The 13180-nt window shown below is 38.5% G+C and overlaps 1 protein-coding gene across 10 annotated transcripts in view; it reads left to right on the plus strand.

Annotated features, from left to right (window-relative positions):
• The window catches only part of nrxn2b (neurexin 2b), a 330369-nt gene that overhangs the window by 60009 nt on the left and 257180 nt on the right, over nucleotides 1–13180 (plus strand). For all 10 annotated transcript variants that reach the window (XM_051900279.1, XM_051900280.1, XM_051900272.1 and 7 more), the window contains exon 3: nucleotides 790–813. In XM_051900279.1, the coding sequence (XP_051756239.1) occupies nucleotides 790–813 (24 nt within the window). The remainder of the gene's footprint in view (nucleotides 1–789; nucleotides 814–13180) is intronic.

A 13180-nucleotide genomic window follows, 5' to 3' on the forward strand; every position in this document is an offset into this window, starting at 1 on the left:
GAGACGCTTCTGGAGGGAATTAAACCAAATCATTCTGATGACAGACTTTGACTCAGAACCACCAAACCAACATTTGAGATGCTGCGATGTGATTGGTCCGCTGGTTAGTCCAGTTATCCAATCACAGCCTCTGCTGAGGCAAAGTCACATGACGGATTTATTTGGTAAATGTATTTCCATCGTAGTTTATGCACGTCTTTTTATCAGAGTTTTTTTTAAATGTGATATCCCAAAATTTGCGTAAATATAGTTGTTTGGAAACATAGCTAGTGTTTCTGGAATGAATCCAGCGACTGTGAACCTGTGATCGCCACACGCAGCTGCTGTAAAACATCCAGGTTATGCTGGTTATGTTTCAGCGTTCTGGTGAATTTTCTTGCCAGGAGTTTTGCAGTAATTAACCTCATTCAGCGGAGCTGTTCAGCGTCTCTCAGGTCAATATCACAACGAGACACTGATGAATCTGGTGTGCACGAGAGGAACCGGAGCGCTGAACTGGAAGCGTCTCTAATGAGCTGCAGCAGGACCGAGGCGTTTGACCCGATGAAACTGCAGTTCAATGTGAAATTCATATCTGATATTGTCTTACACTCCTCTTTTTGTCATTCTCAGCAGGACGTCTTGCATTTTCAATGAACCTGTCTGCCATTTCATCTGTTCTCGCTCAGTTGCTTTGAACCGATCAATTCTGCAGTGAAAAATTCATGCGTCATTTTCAGATGTATGAGTATGAAGCGTCACACTAATATGTTCTCTCTCTCTCTCTCTCTCTCTCTCTCTCTCTCTCAGGAACAGAAGAGTACGCTGTGGAAGGTAAGTCAGCTGATTAAATGCTCTCGTGTTAAAGATGCTGTCTGATGTTCTGCAGTCGTGTCGGCCGTGGCGGCGAAGGTTTGTCAGATTGGACTGCGGTTTTGGCGACTTCTGGGGGCTTTGATTTGCTGCTAAGAGAAACACATTTCTCCAAGATTTACTCTTCCTCCTTTATCTCACTTTCTTTTCTTCTTATGAGTTGCTTTGATTGGTAACGCTTTACCACAAGCTCTCATTTGTTAACATTAGTTAGCTAACAGTGAGCAACTGCAGATGTTCATGTTAGTTCACCGTTCATTATCTGATGTTAACAAATGAGCTCTTACTGTAAAATATTTCTGTTTTGACTCTTCAGTCAGTTGAGATGCGGTCGAGGGGACAGGTCCATGTGATCTCTGGCTGTTGTTGGTTGGTTTAACGGCACAGATGTGAACGTGATGTGGACGTTCGGCTGTGATTGTGTTCTCGGTGTAATGTGCTAAAGCAGGTGCAGGTGTGCGAGTTCAAAGGTTAAACCCTCCCAAAGGTGTCGCTGACAGACCGAACGGTGCTCGCATCCGTCGAGAGCCAGATGTATTTACCCATAATTCCCCTGCAGGCTGGATTTGTCTGTGTAATTGATGGCGCTGGAGTGTGTTTGGGATAAGGCGCAGGTATCTGGATGTTTTCCCTCTATCAGGACGCTGCTGATGGATTACCCTTCTCTACCCAGCATGCCTCGCGAGGGACGTCACTATGGCAACCCCGAAGAGACGTGTGCACGTGCTGGATGGAGGAGAGCGAGAGGCGTTCGTGACGGAAACGTCTTCATTGGCAGTGGATTAAATGCATGTTTCCAGTGTTTTCCAGACAGTGATTTATAAAAATCTAACCATACTGACAGTTTGTTGTTCATGTAGGAGTTTACAGGAGCTTAAACATGACTATAGGCATGTGACAGATCAGATTTTCATATCATGATGATTGCTGAAGCTGTTATCATGGTATTATAATGGTATTAAATTACTTAAGCAGTGTCCTCTTAATAACAAGTAACACTAATGTTGCAGGCAGTACATACAGACATACTGCAATGAGTCTTTCACTGGTTCTCCACTCGTTTGAGCCCAGGTAAACATCAAATCAACCAAATTTCGGAAATTTCCCGGCTCAAATTTTTGATTTTGTTAATATTTTATTTTATTTTTATGTAGAAAGACAAATATAAATAGTGATGAAAGCCAAAATATTAAATGTCACAGATGTACATTTACTGAGTAATCCACTATTTTGTAGAGAGGGGTCAAAATGAGATTTGGAGCCAAATTAGAGGGGTGTAAAAATGACTTTATAAAGATGGCAGCATCATTATTTTATTATTACACAGAGATTGGTAGATCTATTAGTAAAATCTGTTGACTTTATCAATCTTTGTTTCATTATATGTCAACAGTGACAGCTCAAAGTTCAGTTCAGTTCAAAAGCACTTCTTGTGTTTTTTTTTGCCTCAAGTTTGCATGCCTGTAACTCAAGAAATATTAAAGATATCTTAGTATCCTTTTAGATTCTGGTTTCCTTTTGGTATCTTCATTTTAAAGGCCCTCGATGGTTCAGTCCCAGAGATATGGAGATCTTAATGCGGCTCCATGAGTAAACTGATAAATTGTACACATTTTCAGTGGTCAAAAACCAAAAGTGTGTTACTTTGCACACAACTGATACTTTTTTCTTTTGAATAGGAATATCTGAAGAACAAATAATGTTGAAAATAGAAATGTATCTCATGTTTTTCTATCATCTCAATTCTAAAGAACATTCCTGTCTGAGGGCCATAAATATTCCTTTTCCAAAGTTGTCATGTCTGTAACTCTAAAAGTATTCAAGATATCTCAATATCCTTCTAGATTCTTCTTATTAATAAACTTTCCTCTAGAAATCTTCATTTTCAAGGCTCTATATAGTTCAGTCCCATAGATATGAGGATCTCAAAACAGCTCCATGTTCAAATAGTTGAATTTTACCCATTTTCAGCAATTGAAAACCAAATGTGGTTCACTTTGCACACAGCTGATACTTACTGCATTTAAGGAGGAATGTCTGAAGAATAATTAATGTTTAAATTAGAAATGTATCTTGTTTCCCTCTATCAAATTGCATAAAACATAACTTTCAAAAGTCCCAAAAATCCACTGAAAATGGTTAAGTAAAGAGCATTAAGATCTCCATATCTCTGGGTTTGAACCATCGAGGGCCTTTAAAATGAAGAGACCAAAAGGAAAGTTTTTTAAGAACCAGAATCTAAAAGGATATTAAGATATCTTTAATACTTCTTTAGTTACAGGCATGCAAACTTTCACTCTAAAAAAAAAAAAAAAGAAGGTGCTATATAGCACTAAAAGTGGTTCTTGGCTCATAATCATAGGGGAACCACTTTTGGTGCTATGTAGAACCCATAAGAGGTGCCATATCGCATTTTATTTCTTTAACAAAAACGGTGCTAAACAGCACCAACAGTGGTTCTTTGGCTCATAAAGAACCCTTAAAGGGGCTTAAAAGGTTCTTTGTACGGCAGTGGTGCTATATAGCACCTTAACCACCCCGAAGAACCACTGAAGACCCGCTGAAGAACCATGCAGGGGCTTAACAGGTTCTGTATATGGTAGCAGTGCTATATAGCACCTCAGTAATCCCAAATGGTGCTATACAGCACTTATAGTGGTTCTTCTATGATTACGAGACAAAGAACCACTTTTAGTACTATATAGCACCATTTTTTTTTTAGAGTGTTGAGGCAAAAAACACAAGAAGCTTTTTGCCATGTTTGAACGGTCGCTGTTGGCATATAATAAAACAAAGATTGCTAAAGTCAATACATTTTACTAATAGATCTACCAATCTCTGTGTAATAATAAAATAATGATGCTGCCATCTTTATGAAGTCATTTTTACACCCTTATAATTTGGCTCCAAATCTCAGGTGAAAATGGTCATTTTGACCCCCCTCTACAAAATAGTGGATTACTCAGTAAATATACATCTGTGACTTTTGATATTTTGGCTTTCATCAATATTTATGTTTGTCTTTCTACAGAAAAAATATTAACAAAATCAAACATTTAAGCCAGAGACGTCTAGTTGAGTTGATACAGAATGACCTTATATCAACATGCTATACTGTGACTAAAATTAACTAAAAAATCTCTCTATATTTTCTTCAATAGAAATGAGCAGGAAATGCTGCAGACTGTTTTTTATCAAGCCTCTACAGCATTCATGCTTTCAGTTGCCAGATGTCAAGAGTTTAAATCCCCCAATCAGAGCTTTTTTCTTAAAATGACATTTTCTGCCCGGTGTTTTATTTAATCTTCTCAATCTGGCAACCGTGTGCATGTGTTCTCTCTCTACACTGAGAAAACACTGCTGATGATCTGAAAACACAGACAAACATCTGAGCTGGAGTTTATTGAGATCTTCTGCTCATCAAACCTTCAGCGATGAGCTGTAATAAATACAAACATGATCTCCACTGTATTGTTTGACACAAGCTCTGTGTGACGATACAGTCTTTTTGCTGCTATTTTATTAGAAAATTGAAATAATTATTAGGAATTTCACTGTTTTAGAGAAACTTTTGTGTTTTACTAGTTTTCATAATGTAGGGAATCTGTTAATTTATATAATAATATAAATCAGGATGTAATATAAAGCATCCGTAATGAGTTGACGTTCTCTTGATTTGTGCTTATAGGCGAAAGTGCAATCATTCAGATAAGAAGTTTCTCAAATGATCAGTGATCAAGATTACATCAGTTTAACCATTATACAAAGTGACTAAAACTAGACTAAAAATCCAAGATTTTTAGTCACTAAAAAAAAAAGAAGAAAAAAAAAGAAGAAGAAGCTCACACTTCTGAGAGAGAGACTGAAGCATCTGCTGTTGTTTCAGAAGCTCGTTCAGCTCCAGGTGTTTCCTTCAGCTATGAATCTGGTTTTGAGTTCTGTTCTGATTGAAGCCAGTGACATTCGCTGGGTTTGTGCGGGTCGGACAGAAAACTAGAGGACAAACCTGGAGGTTTTGATGTGGGAATGTCAGCGCTGGACGACGTGCTGTGGATCTGACCTGCACATGATCGAGTGTCGATCTGAGACGCATGAATCTCCTCCAGAATAAGGCTGAGAATCAGTCAGTCGCTCGGATTAAAGCTTCTGCTGCATGAATACATATCCAAATATAAGTGTATGATATACTATAGACAGAGAGAGACCAGCTACACTAGACTAACATATTCAAATCCTGAAACCATTCTTCAAACACTGGGAATAAACACAGAGTATAGCACAGCGCATCATTAGCATCGAAGCTCTGGTTACAGATCAGGTCATCATGATGCTCATCAGTGTGCGTCCAGTGCTGCTGTGCTGGTTTATCTTTACCAGAGTTAACTAAACCAGCTAGACTTCACTGGATTCACTGCTTCAGGTCTTCATTTGAAAGAGCGTCACGTTTACAGTTGTGCCTTTGGCTGGTGCTTTTATCCAAACTGATAAAACGATACACACAGTTTGGCATTCAGTTTTCTGCTCACGTTTCGGTACAATGTTGGTACGGCAGATTGAATACTGAATAATGTGTTTAAACACAGTTGCCGGCAGCAGTTCTTATTGTAAATGTGCTCATTTGCATACGATTGCAGTATGTATATGATTACATTTAAAATACAAAACTACAGAGAATTTGGAGTGCACGTTATGTGTAATGCATTATAAAGGTAATCATAATGTACATTATAATGCATTAAATCATTTCATAAATAATTGTAGCCAAAGTTAAGATGCATTATAACATTTGCAGATTCCCTGTTACATCTGAAATTGGTTGTTTGTCGTGTGTTTTAATGCATTCATCTTTTTAAACGTGTTCAATGAACATAAGTATTATAATGCTTTATAACTGTGGTTATTCATGATTATTCATGAAATCATACAGTGCATAATAAGGTGCATTACAAGGCATAATTAATGCATTAAAATACTTTAATAATGCAGTGTATTTAAAGTTTTTAAGTAATGTGTTACAGAGAATTTATCTGCGTATTGTATAAAATAATTGAAATGAAGCGCATCATGATTATTGTAATAATTCAGTGGCAGTGCAGATTTCTGTTTCATTGTGGCTCAAACAGATGCTTAAATATGGACTAAATTATTTAGAATTTCTAAGAAAAGAACATAAATGAAAGTGACCTTTTCAGATGCAAGTCTTAAAGAGACAGTTCACCTAAAAATGACAGAAGATATTCTGAGCAATGTCCTTACAGTGAAAGTCAAGTCAAGTCATCTTCATTTATATAGTTCTTTTCACAATACATATTGTTTCAAAGCAGCTTCACAGTGATAATAGGAAAATTATTATCGAGCCAAGGTTGGTTTTTGATTGAATCCTTTGTAAAAATTGTTAATTATTACTTTAGGAGCCGCTTAAATGACACCTTTCCTACTGAAAACCGAAGACCTTTAATGCATTCTTGCCGTTCATTTACATGTTTAGTCTATAGGTTTGCGTGTTTGAGTGTGTATGTGCGCAGAAGCTTGGTGTTTTTAAAAAAGTGATATTTGCCAAATTACTTGTCTGGTCCGCATAATACAGAAAAATTAGTTGTGTCCGCGGATCTATGCGAACTGGAATAATTTTGATAATGTTTTATCTATACATAGGGAAAGGAAAGGGAAGGAGGCCTTCGCAGGGGATAGTTTAGTTGAAACGTATAAAGTTTAGTATAAAGTATAAAGAAAGTCAGTGTGGTCCAGTGTTGTTTAATTCCCAGCGTTCTTCAAAAGTCATTCAGGTTTGGAACGACACAGTCAAATTAATGATGATCAGTTTTGGGTGAACTATCCCATTTATTTCTAATCTGTTCTAATCTTCTTTTCAGTTCCAAATCTCAGATTTGTCCTATTTTATTTCCAGTTATCAAAAGCATGTTTTTCAGACAAACGTCTGCCCTGATTTTGTCATATAGATGTGGATATGGATATGTGAATAGTAAGTGGTTAGATGACCCACCGGTTCATGAGCCTCACGGTTTTCCTCCGCGGGCCGCCGGACTGAAGCCGGATGGTTGACTGTTGACCAACCTATATTTCGGCCCTGGCCACCGGCTCGTCTTGGATGCCCTATTTTCAGGGGTTGTGTCTAATTAGCGGCTCTGACCGGGTCCTCCGAAGGTGTGGTAGATTGATGAGATCGAGCGTCTCTCGGGCGCCCGGCGGGACCAGCCGTACGGAGCGACTCTCGGCCTGACAGAGAAAAGCTCCGCAAATGGATGAGCCGGGAACGCCGTGACCCCGTTTCGCTCTCAAGCCCGTCATGAGTGTTTCCTAACTGAACACCGGCGAACGGAGCGAGATGCGGCTGGGATGAATCAGTGATGTTTGCTCTGGAATAATTGTGTGAGCTGAGAGAAGTTGTTTCTTCTGGTCACGGCTGATTTGATTGTTTGTTTGTCTGACTGTAGATCCAGACAGACCGTCCTTATCTGTCCGATCCCAGCTAATGATCCTTCCCTCTGGAACATTCGGGATTAAACTTCATGACGGTTGGAGACTCTTGGATGTTTCTCCTCTCTTGGCCGTGAAATGGAAGGCTGATGTCCTCTGTAGATATGAGATTAAAGTTTGAGTTATCACAGATTAGAGTGGATCAACTCAACTCAGATTATGGATTAGTTCTGAACGTTCTCCAGAGCGGATGAGAATGAGTTTTTGTGGTTTTGTACTTTATGCTTCTGTGTGATTTACAGATGAAACTCTTCATTGTGGTTCTTTATAGAAATGAGAAGATATCAGTGTCTCGTGTTAGTCCGGCTTCTGAACGCTGATCGTAGATCCACTTATATAAATGTTTTATTCATGAATGTGTTTGTCATTTATGAACAGAATCTTCTGTCGTTTGATTAGATGTTTGGTGAAGGTGTTCAAATACAACCATGTGTCTTTAAAACTCATGTGCCCTTTTAATCGCTGATAGTCACCATTAACTCAAAATTTATTTTTTTTTTTTTATGGAATATGTCAGTGTTTATTATAAATGATTTATCGGTGCACATCATTATTGTGTTAAATTCATGTTCCTGGTAATCTTGAATCAGAATATCTTCTCCTCCCTCTTGCAGCATCTCTTCTCTTCTCTGATGACGAGGGCGGGGCAACCTGTCACTCACATGAGATCCACCAATAGCAAACCACAACCATCCAATCAATTCCCCACAGACAAAATCAAGCCCCGCCCTACATTTGTTCTTGTTCCAGAAGCGTTTCATTCGGATATACGGCACAATAGGGAAGAAAAGAGGAGCTCAGTGTGTGTTAATTCACAGTCATCACACACGCGGGTCTGAATGTCTCCTTCAGGGTTAATCTGAGCAGTAAATGTCTAGAATTACTCTGATGAAACTCTTGAATCTGTCACATTCACACTTATTTTATGATGTTTTAAAGCGAGTCGTCTCTCGTGTAAATGTCACGCTCTCGCTGTAATTGCTCTGACCTTTCCGGCGCTCAGTGTGGGCAAACATGTCATGTGACGACCTGCAGGAGGAAATGACACGTCTCCATCCGTGATGTACTGGCCCGAGTGACACGCTGCATGCGTTTTTTGTGTAATGACCGATTCTGACTCGCACTCTTTTAAGTGTTTAAGGTGTTTAATTGAGAGTAAATGTGATGTTGAGGAAAGTGCAGCTGAATCTGACCGTCACACGAGTCTGTCGTTCAATAGTAGAAATGATTGAAATCTTGTCCTCTTCTGTCTGAGGCTGCTGTAGAAATACACACACACACACACACACACACATGTATATTTGAGTATTTGAACACTCAAGTCACACTTTAAACATGAGTATCAAACCGAGTGTCATCTGTGCTGGGATGAAGCTGGAGCTTCTCTCTTCACCTTTCTGAGCCGCTCATTAAACTGTTAGTAAGCAGAAGGTGATTTAATTGAAAAGCGTTCTAATATATTTCTTTAAAATAATGCCACTTGTTTCAGTATTTTTTTATATAATGCAAAGACATTGATTTACAGTACATGTATTCGTCCCACACATTTTCACCGCATGTCTTACGGTTCGGTGCGCACGTGTACATGACGAATACAGTGAATTCGACCACCAATAATCACAATAAGCTCTGTGTTTTGTTGCTTTTGATAAGAAACAAAGTGTCATTTTTCAAATTCTGTCAATTTTTTCATGAAATTCAAACAATAAATGCCGTTTTGACTCTTTTTGATGTGGCGTGACAGACGCTGTATAGACGCCTCAGTTCAAGCGTCAGTGCGGAGCAAGTAAACACGATCATCTCTTCCTCTTTAATTCTAGTTACAGAATAAACATCAATGAACATCTGAAGATGTGATGAAAGATACAGTGCAACTTACTGAAACGTGTAATCTCTCAACCAGGGTTTCAACTGCAGAAAGACATTAATAAAGCAGCTTGAGAATAATATCTCTCATAGCATTACATTTACCTCAGGCAAGTCTTTCAGTGTCCACAGCATGTTAGTTCACTAGAGAAATCAACTCTTTCGTTAAATATATGAACTATATTAGCCTATATGTTCGTTATATTCTATCTATGAAGCAATGGGTGTAATGTTCAAAACTGGTCGTCAGACTTCATCTGTGGTATATACATATATCAGAGATATAAAATGTAAATATTACTATATTGCTTTTTAATTTCTGCAACGACCTCAGTCAGAAGAGGCAGATGTTTCAGCACCAGCAGTCGACAAGTGAAACACTTGATCTGAATCCAGTTTCGTACAGTCTGAGACGCGCCTGACGTGTAAACAGAAACACACACACACCATCTGGACTCTGAGTGTGTGTGTGCGTGTGTGTGTGCATGAGTGTGTTTAGTGTTGTTTTCCCTGGTTGTCAGTGTTGCGTTGTCAGGCCGTGGTTTCCATGGCAACGCTGCGGCTGGTGACCTGCGTGTCCTGTGATAAAGTGCAGAACTTTCATAAACGAGCATTAAAGAGCCGCACCCGTCTGTCTCTCTGATCACATGCATATTCATTATAATAATGATCAGAGAGCTGCTGGATATTCTGCATATTAATGAGCTGTGTATAAACACACGCTGACAGATATTTGACACATCAAAAACACACGAGTCGTGAATGTGTAACTGATGAATAATTCTGAGAATGTGATGTTGTCTAACCAGCAAACACAACAAACACACACAACACCAGTGATGTGCGTTATACTGAGCTGGTGTGATATAGTGAATATAGTCACGTCTGATGGGGTTTGTAGTGATTTTATTCATCATATACAACAGCCTCGCGTGTCAAACAGCTATGAAATTATACAAACATTAAAGGATTAGTTCAATTTCAAATGAAAAAGCCATCCTGGGTGTATAAGACTTTCTTCTTTCTGATGAACACAATCAGAGAAATATTAATAAATATCCTAACAGCTAGATATTTAACTTCATAACTTGTTAAATATGGATCTTTTTTCTTACACAAACGCATTGCTTCGCTTCAGAAGGCCTTTATTAACCCCCAGAGCTGTGTGGAGTATGTTTATGATGGATGGATGTGGTTGGAGACTCTTTCTTCAGCTCATACTCATTGGTATCACTCACTGCCATTATAAAGCTCGGATGCATCAGGATATTTATTAATATTACTTTGATTGTGTTCATCAGAAAGAAGAAAGTCACATACACCTAGGATGGCTTGAGGGTGAGTAAAGCTTGGGCTAATTTTCATTTGAAAGTGAACTAATCCTCTAAGAACAAAACACTCATGAACACATGATTCAGTGAATCAGACTCATTAGTCCTTCACTAGTAGTGGGTATGTAAACTAGGGTAATAATTGCTTTCTATGGCTGCTCTGTCTGTTTGACTGATGATGTCATGTGATGATGATGATTAGTTTTTGATTAGAAACTTTTTTGTCTTTTTTGTCAGGTTTAGTTCACTTCGGAGTCCCAATTTATCCCCAAAATAACACACACACACACACACACACACACATTTGTTGAATATCTAACACACATTCTTTTTTCCAGTCGCTCTTAATAAAGAAATGCTAAAGAGCAAATCTGTAATCTGTTTAGTCTGCCACTAACAGTGAACAATGAGTTTAACACACACACACACACACACACACACGCACACACACACACACACACACACACACACAGAGGAACAAACGGATAAATCAGTGGATCTGCTCTTGGCTTTAATTAAAGGCTGGTTTTGGTCCCTCTGGTGTCTGTTGAGAATCACATGGAATACTAACATACTGCACGCTACATACTGCATACTACACACCGCACACTACACACCACATACTGCACGCTTACACATCGCACACTACACACTCCATAATGCAACCGCTACACACTACACACTACGTACTGCACACTACACACTACACGCTACATACTGCATGCTACACATCGCACACTACACACTACATATTGCACACTACATACTGCATGCTACACACTACATACTGCACACTACATACTACATACTGCATGCTACACACTACATACTGCACACTACACACTACATACTACATACTGCACGCTACACACTACATACTGCACGCTACACACCGCACACTAAACGCTGCACACTACACACCGCACACTAAACGCTACATATTGCACACTACACACTGCACACTAAATGCTACACACCGCACACTACACACTACATACTGCACATTACATACTGCACACTACAGTGTTTTTAGTGTTTTCCAGGGTGTCAGATTTGCTGTTTTTGTGTGTCTTGACTGACAGTGAGAAGATGTTTGTCGAGCCAAACCTCAGTGTGTCAGTAACACACACCTGTGTAAGCAAATAATGCATTCAGAGCGCACAATGAGTAAATCCATCTGTAGATTAACACAGTGTCACCAATCTAAACGGTGTCGTTTAGTGTCTGGACGGATTACAGGATGAATGTGTGTCTCTGCTCAGAAAGATTCTGAGAGACAGCAGGTCATTCAGCAGCACTGCTCACCTGAAAATGACACTCAAACACATGCTGCGGTTCCACCTGTGTCCAACACACACACACACACACACACACACACACTCACACACAGACACACACACACCCCTGAACACTCAAACACACACAAGTACACATACATATACACACCACACTCATTCTTCATTTAATATTGGACTAATATTTAAGCAAGGCTTTGATTGATCCATTTGTAATCACAAAGCTGATCAGGGTTCAGCTGCATTCAGAATTGTTTGCTTTTTAATTTTCATTTCTAGACTGAACTAAATTTGAATTGAAATACTAAACAGGATGCAGTTGCAATTTGAATTTCTGTAAAAGAATCTACAGATTTCTGAAAGAGTCTCTTCTGTTGACCATGCACGGCTGCATTTATCTGGTCAAAAATACAGTAAAACAGTGAAATATTATTCCAGTGTAAATCAGCTGTTTTCTATGTGAATATATAGTAAAGTGTAATTTATTCCTGTGATCAAAGCTGAATTGTCAGCATCATTACTCCAGTCTTCAGTGTCACATGATCCTTCAGAAATCATTCTAATATGATGATTTGATGATCAAGAAACATTTATGATTATTATCAATGTTGAAAACAGTTCATTTCTGTGGAAACTGTGACACATTTTATTTTTCAGGATTCTTTGATGAATAGAAAGTTCAGAAGAACAGCATTTATTTGAAATAGAATCTTTTGTAACATTATAAATGTCTTTACTGTCACTTTTGATCAATTTAATGCGTTCTTGATGAAAAAAAGTATTAATTAAAAAAAAACAAACAAGACCACAAAGTTGTGAATGGTAGTATATAGTAGAACTAAAATAAATTGACATTCAAAAAATTTCATTCATGTTGATTGGCAGCGTCTGAAGTGTGAAGGTTTTCTAAGTCTTTCTTTCTCTCTTTATCTTTCTGAAATCAGCCACACAACACCATTTGTGCTTAATTTATATACTTTATACTTTATCATATTTCATAAATCTATTGAGCACTTTAGACGAGCACTTCATTCCCCAGAATGCCGTTGTCTGTTGGATTTGCATTGTAATTCAGTAATTTACAGAATGTGTTTAAGAAGTGTTTTAATAGAAAATCATTTGGTTCCAGTAGTTTCTGTGATGCGACCAAATCAATTCAGATTCCAGCTCATGAATCTGAGCCAGTTATGATCTAATGTAATGTAAGACTGTATCGCTGTTATATGAAGCTAATGATATTTTCTCTCCCGCACTGCTGAACTCTCACAGAGACGCACCACATCTCTGCTTTTGAATTGAGGCATTATTGAGTATGTTTATTAAAGCAGTTTCCTCATG

This window comes from Ctenopharyngodon idella, chromosome 7 (genome assembly GCF_019924925.1).
Source record: "Ctenopharyngodon idella isolate HZGC_01 chromosome 7, HZGC01, whole genome shotgun sequence".
Classification (NCBI taxonomy): domain Eukaryota; kingdom Metazoa; phylum Chordata; class Actinopteri; order Cypriniformes; family Xenocyprididae; genus Ctenopharyngodon; species Ctenopharyngodon idella.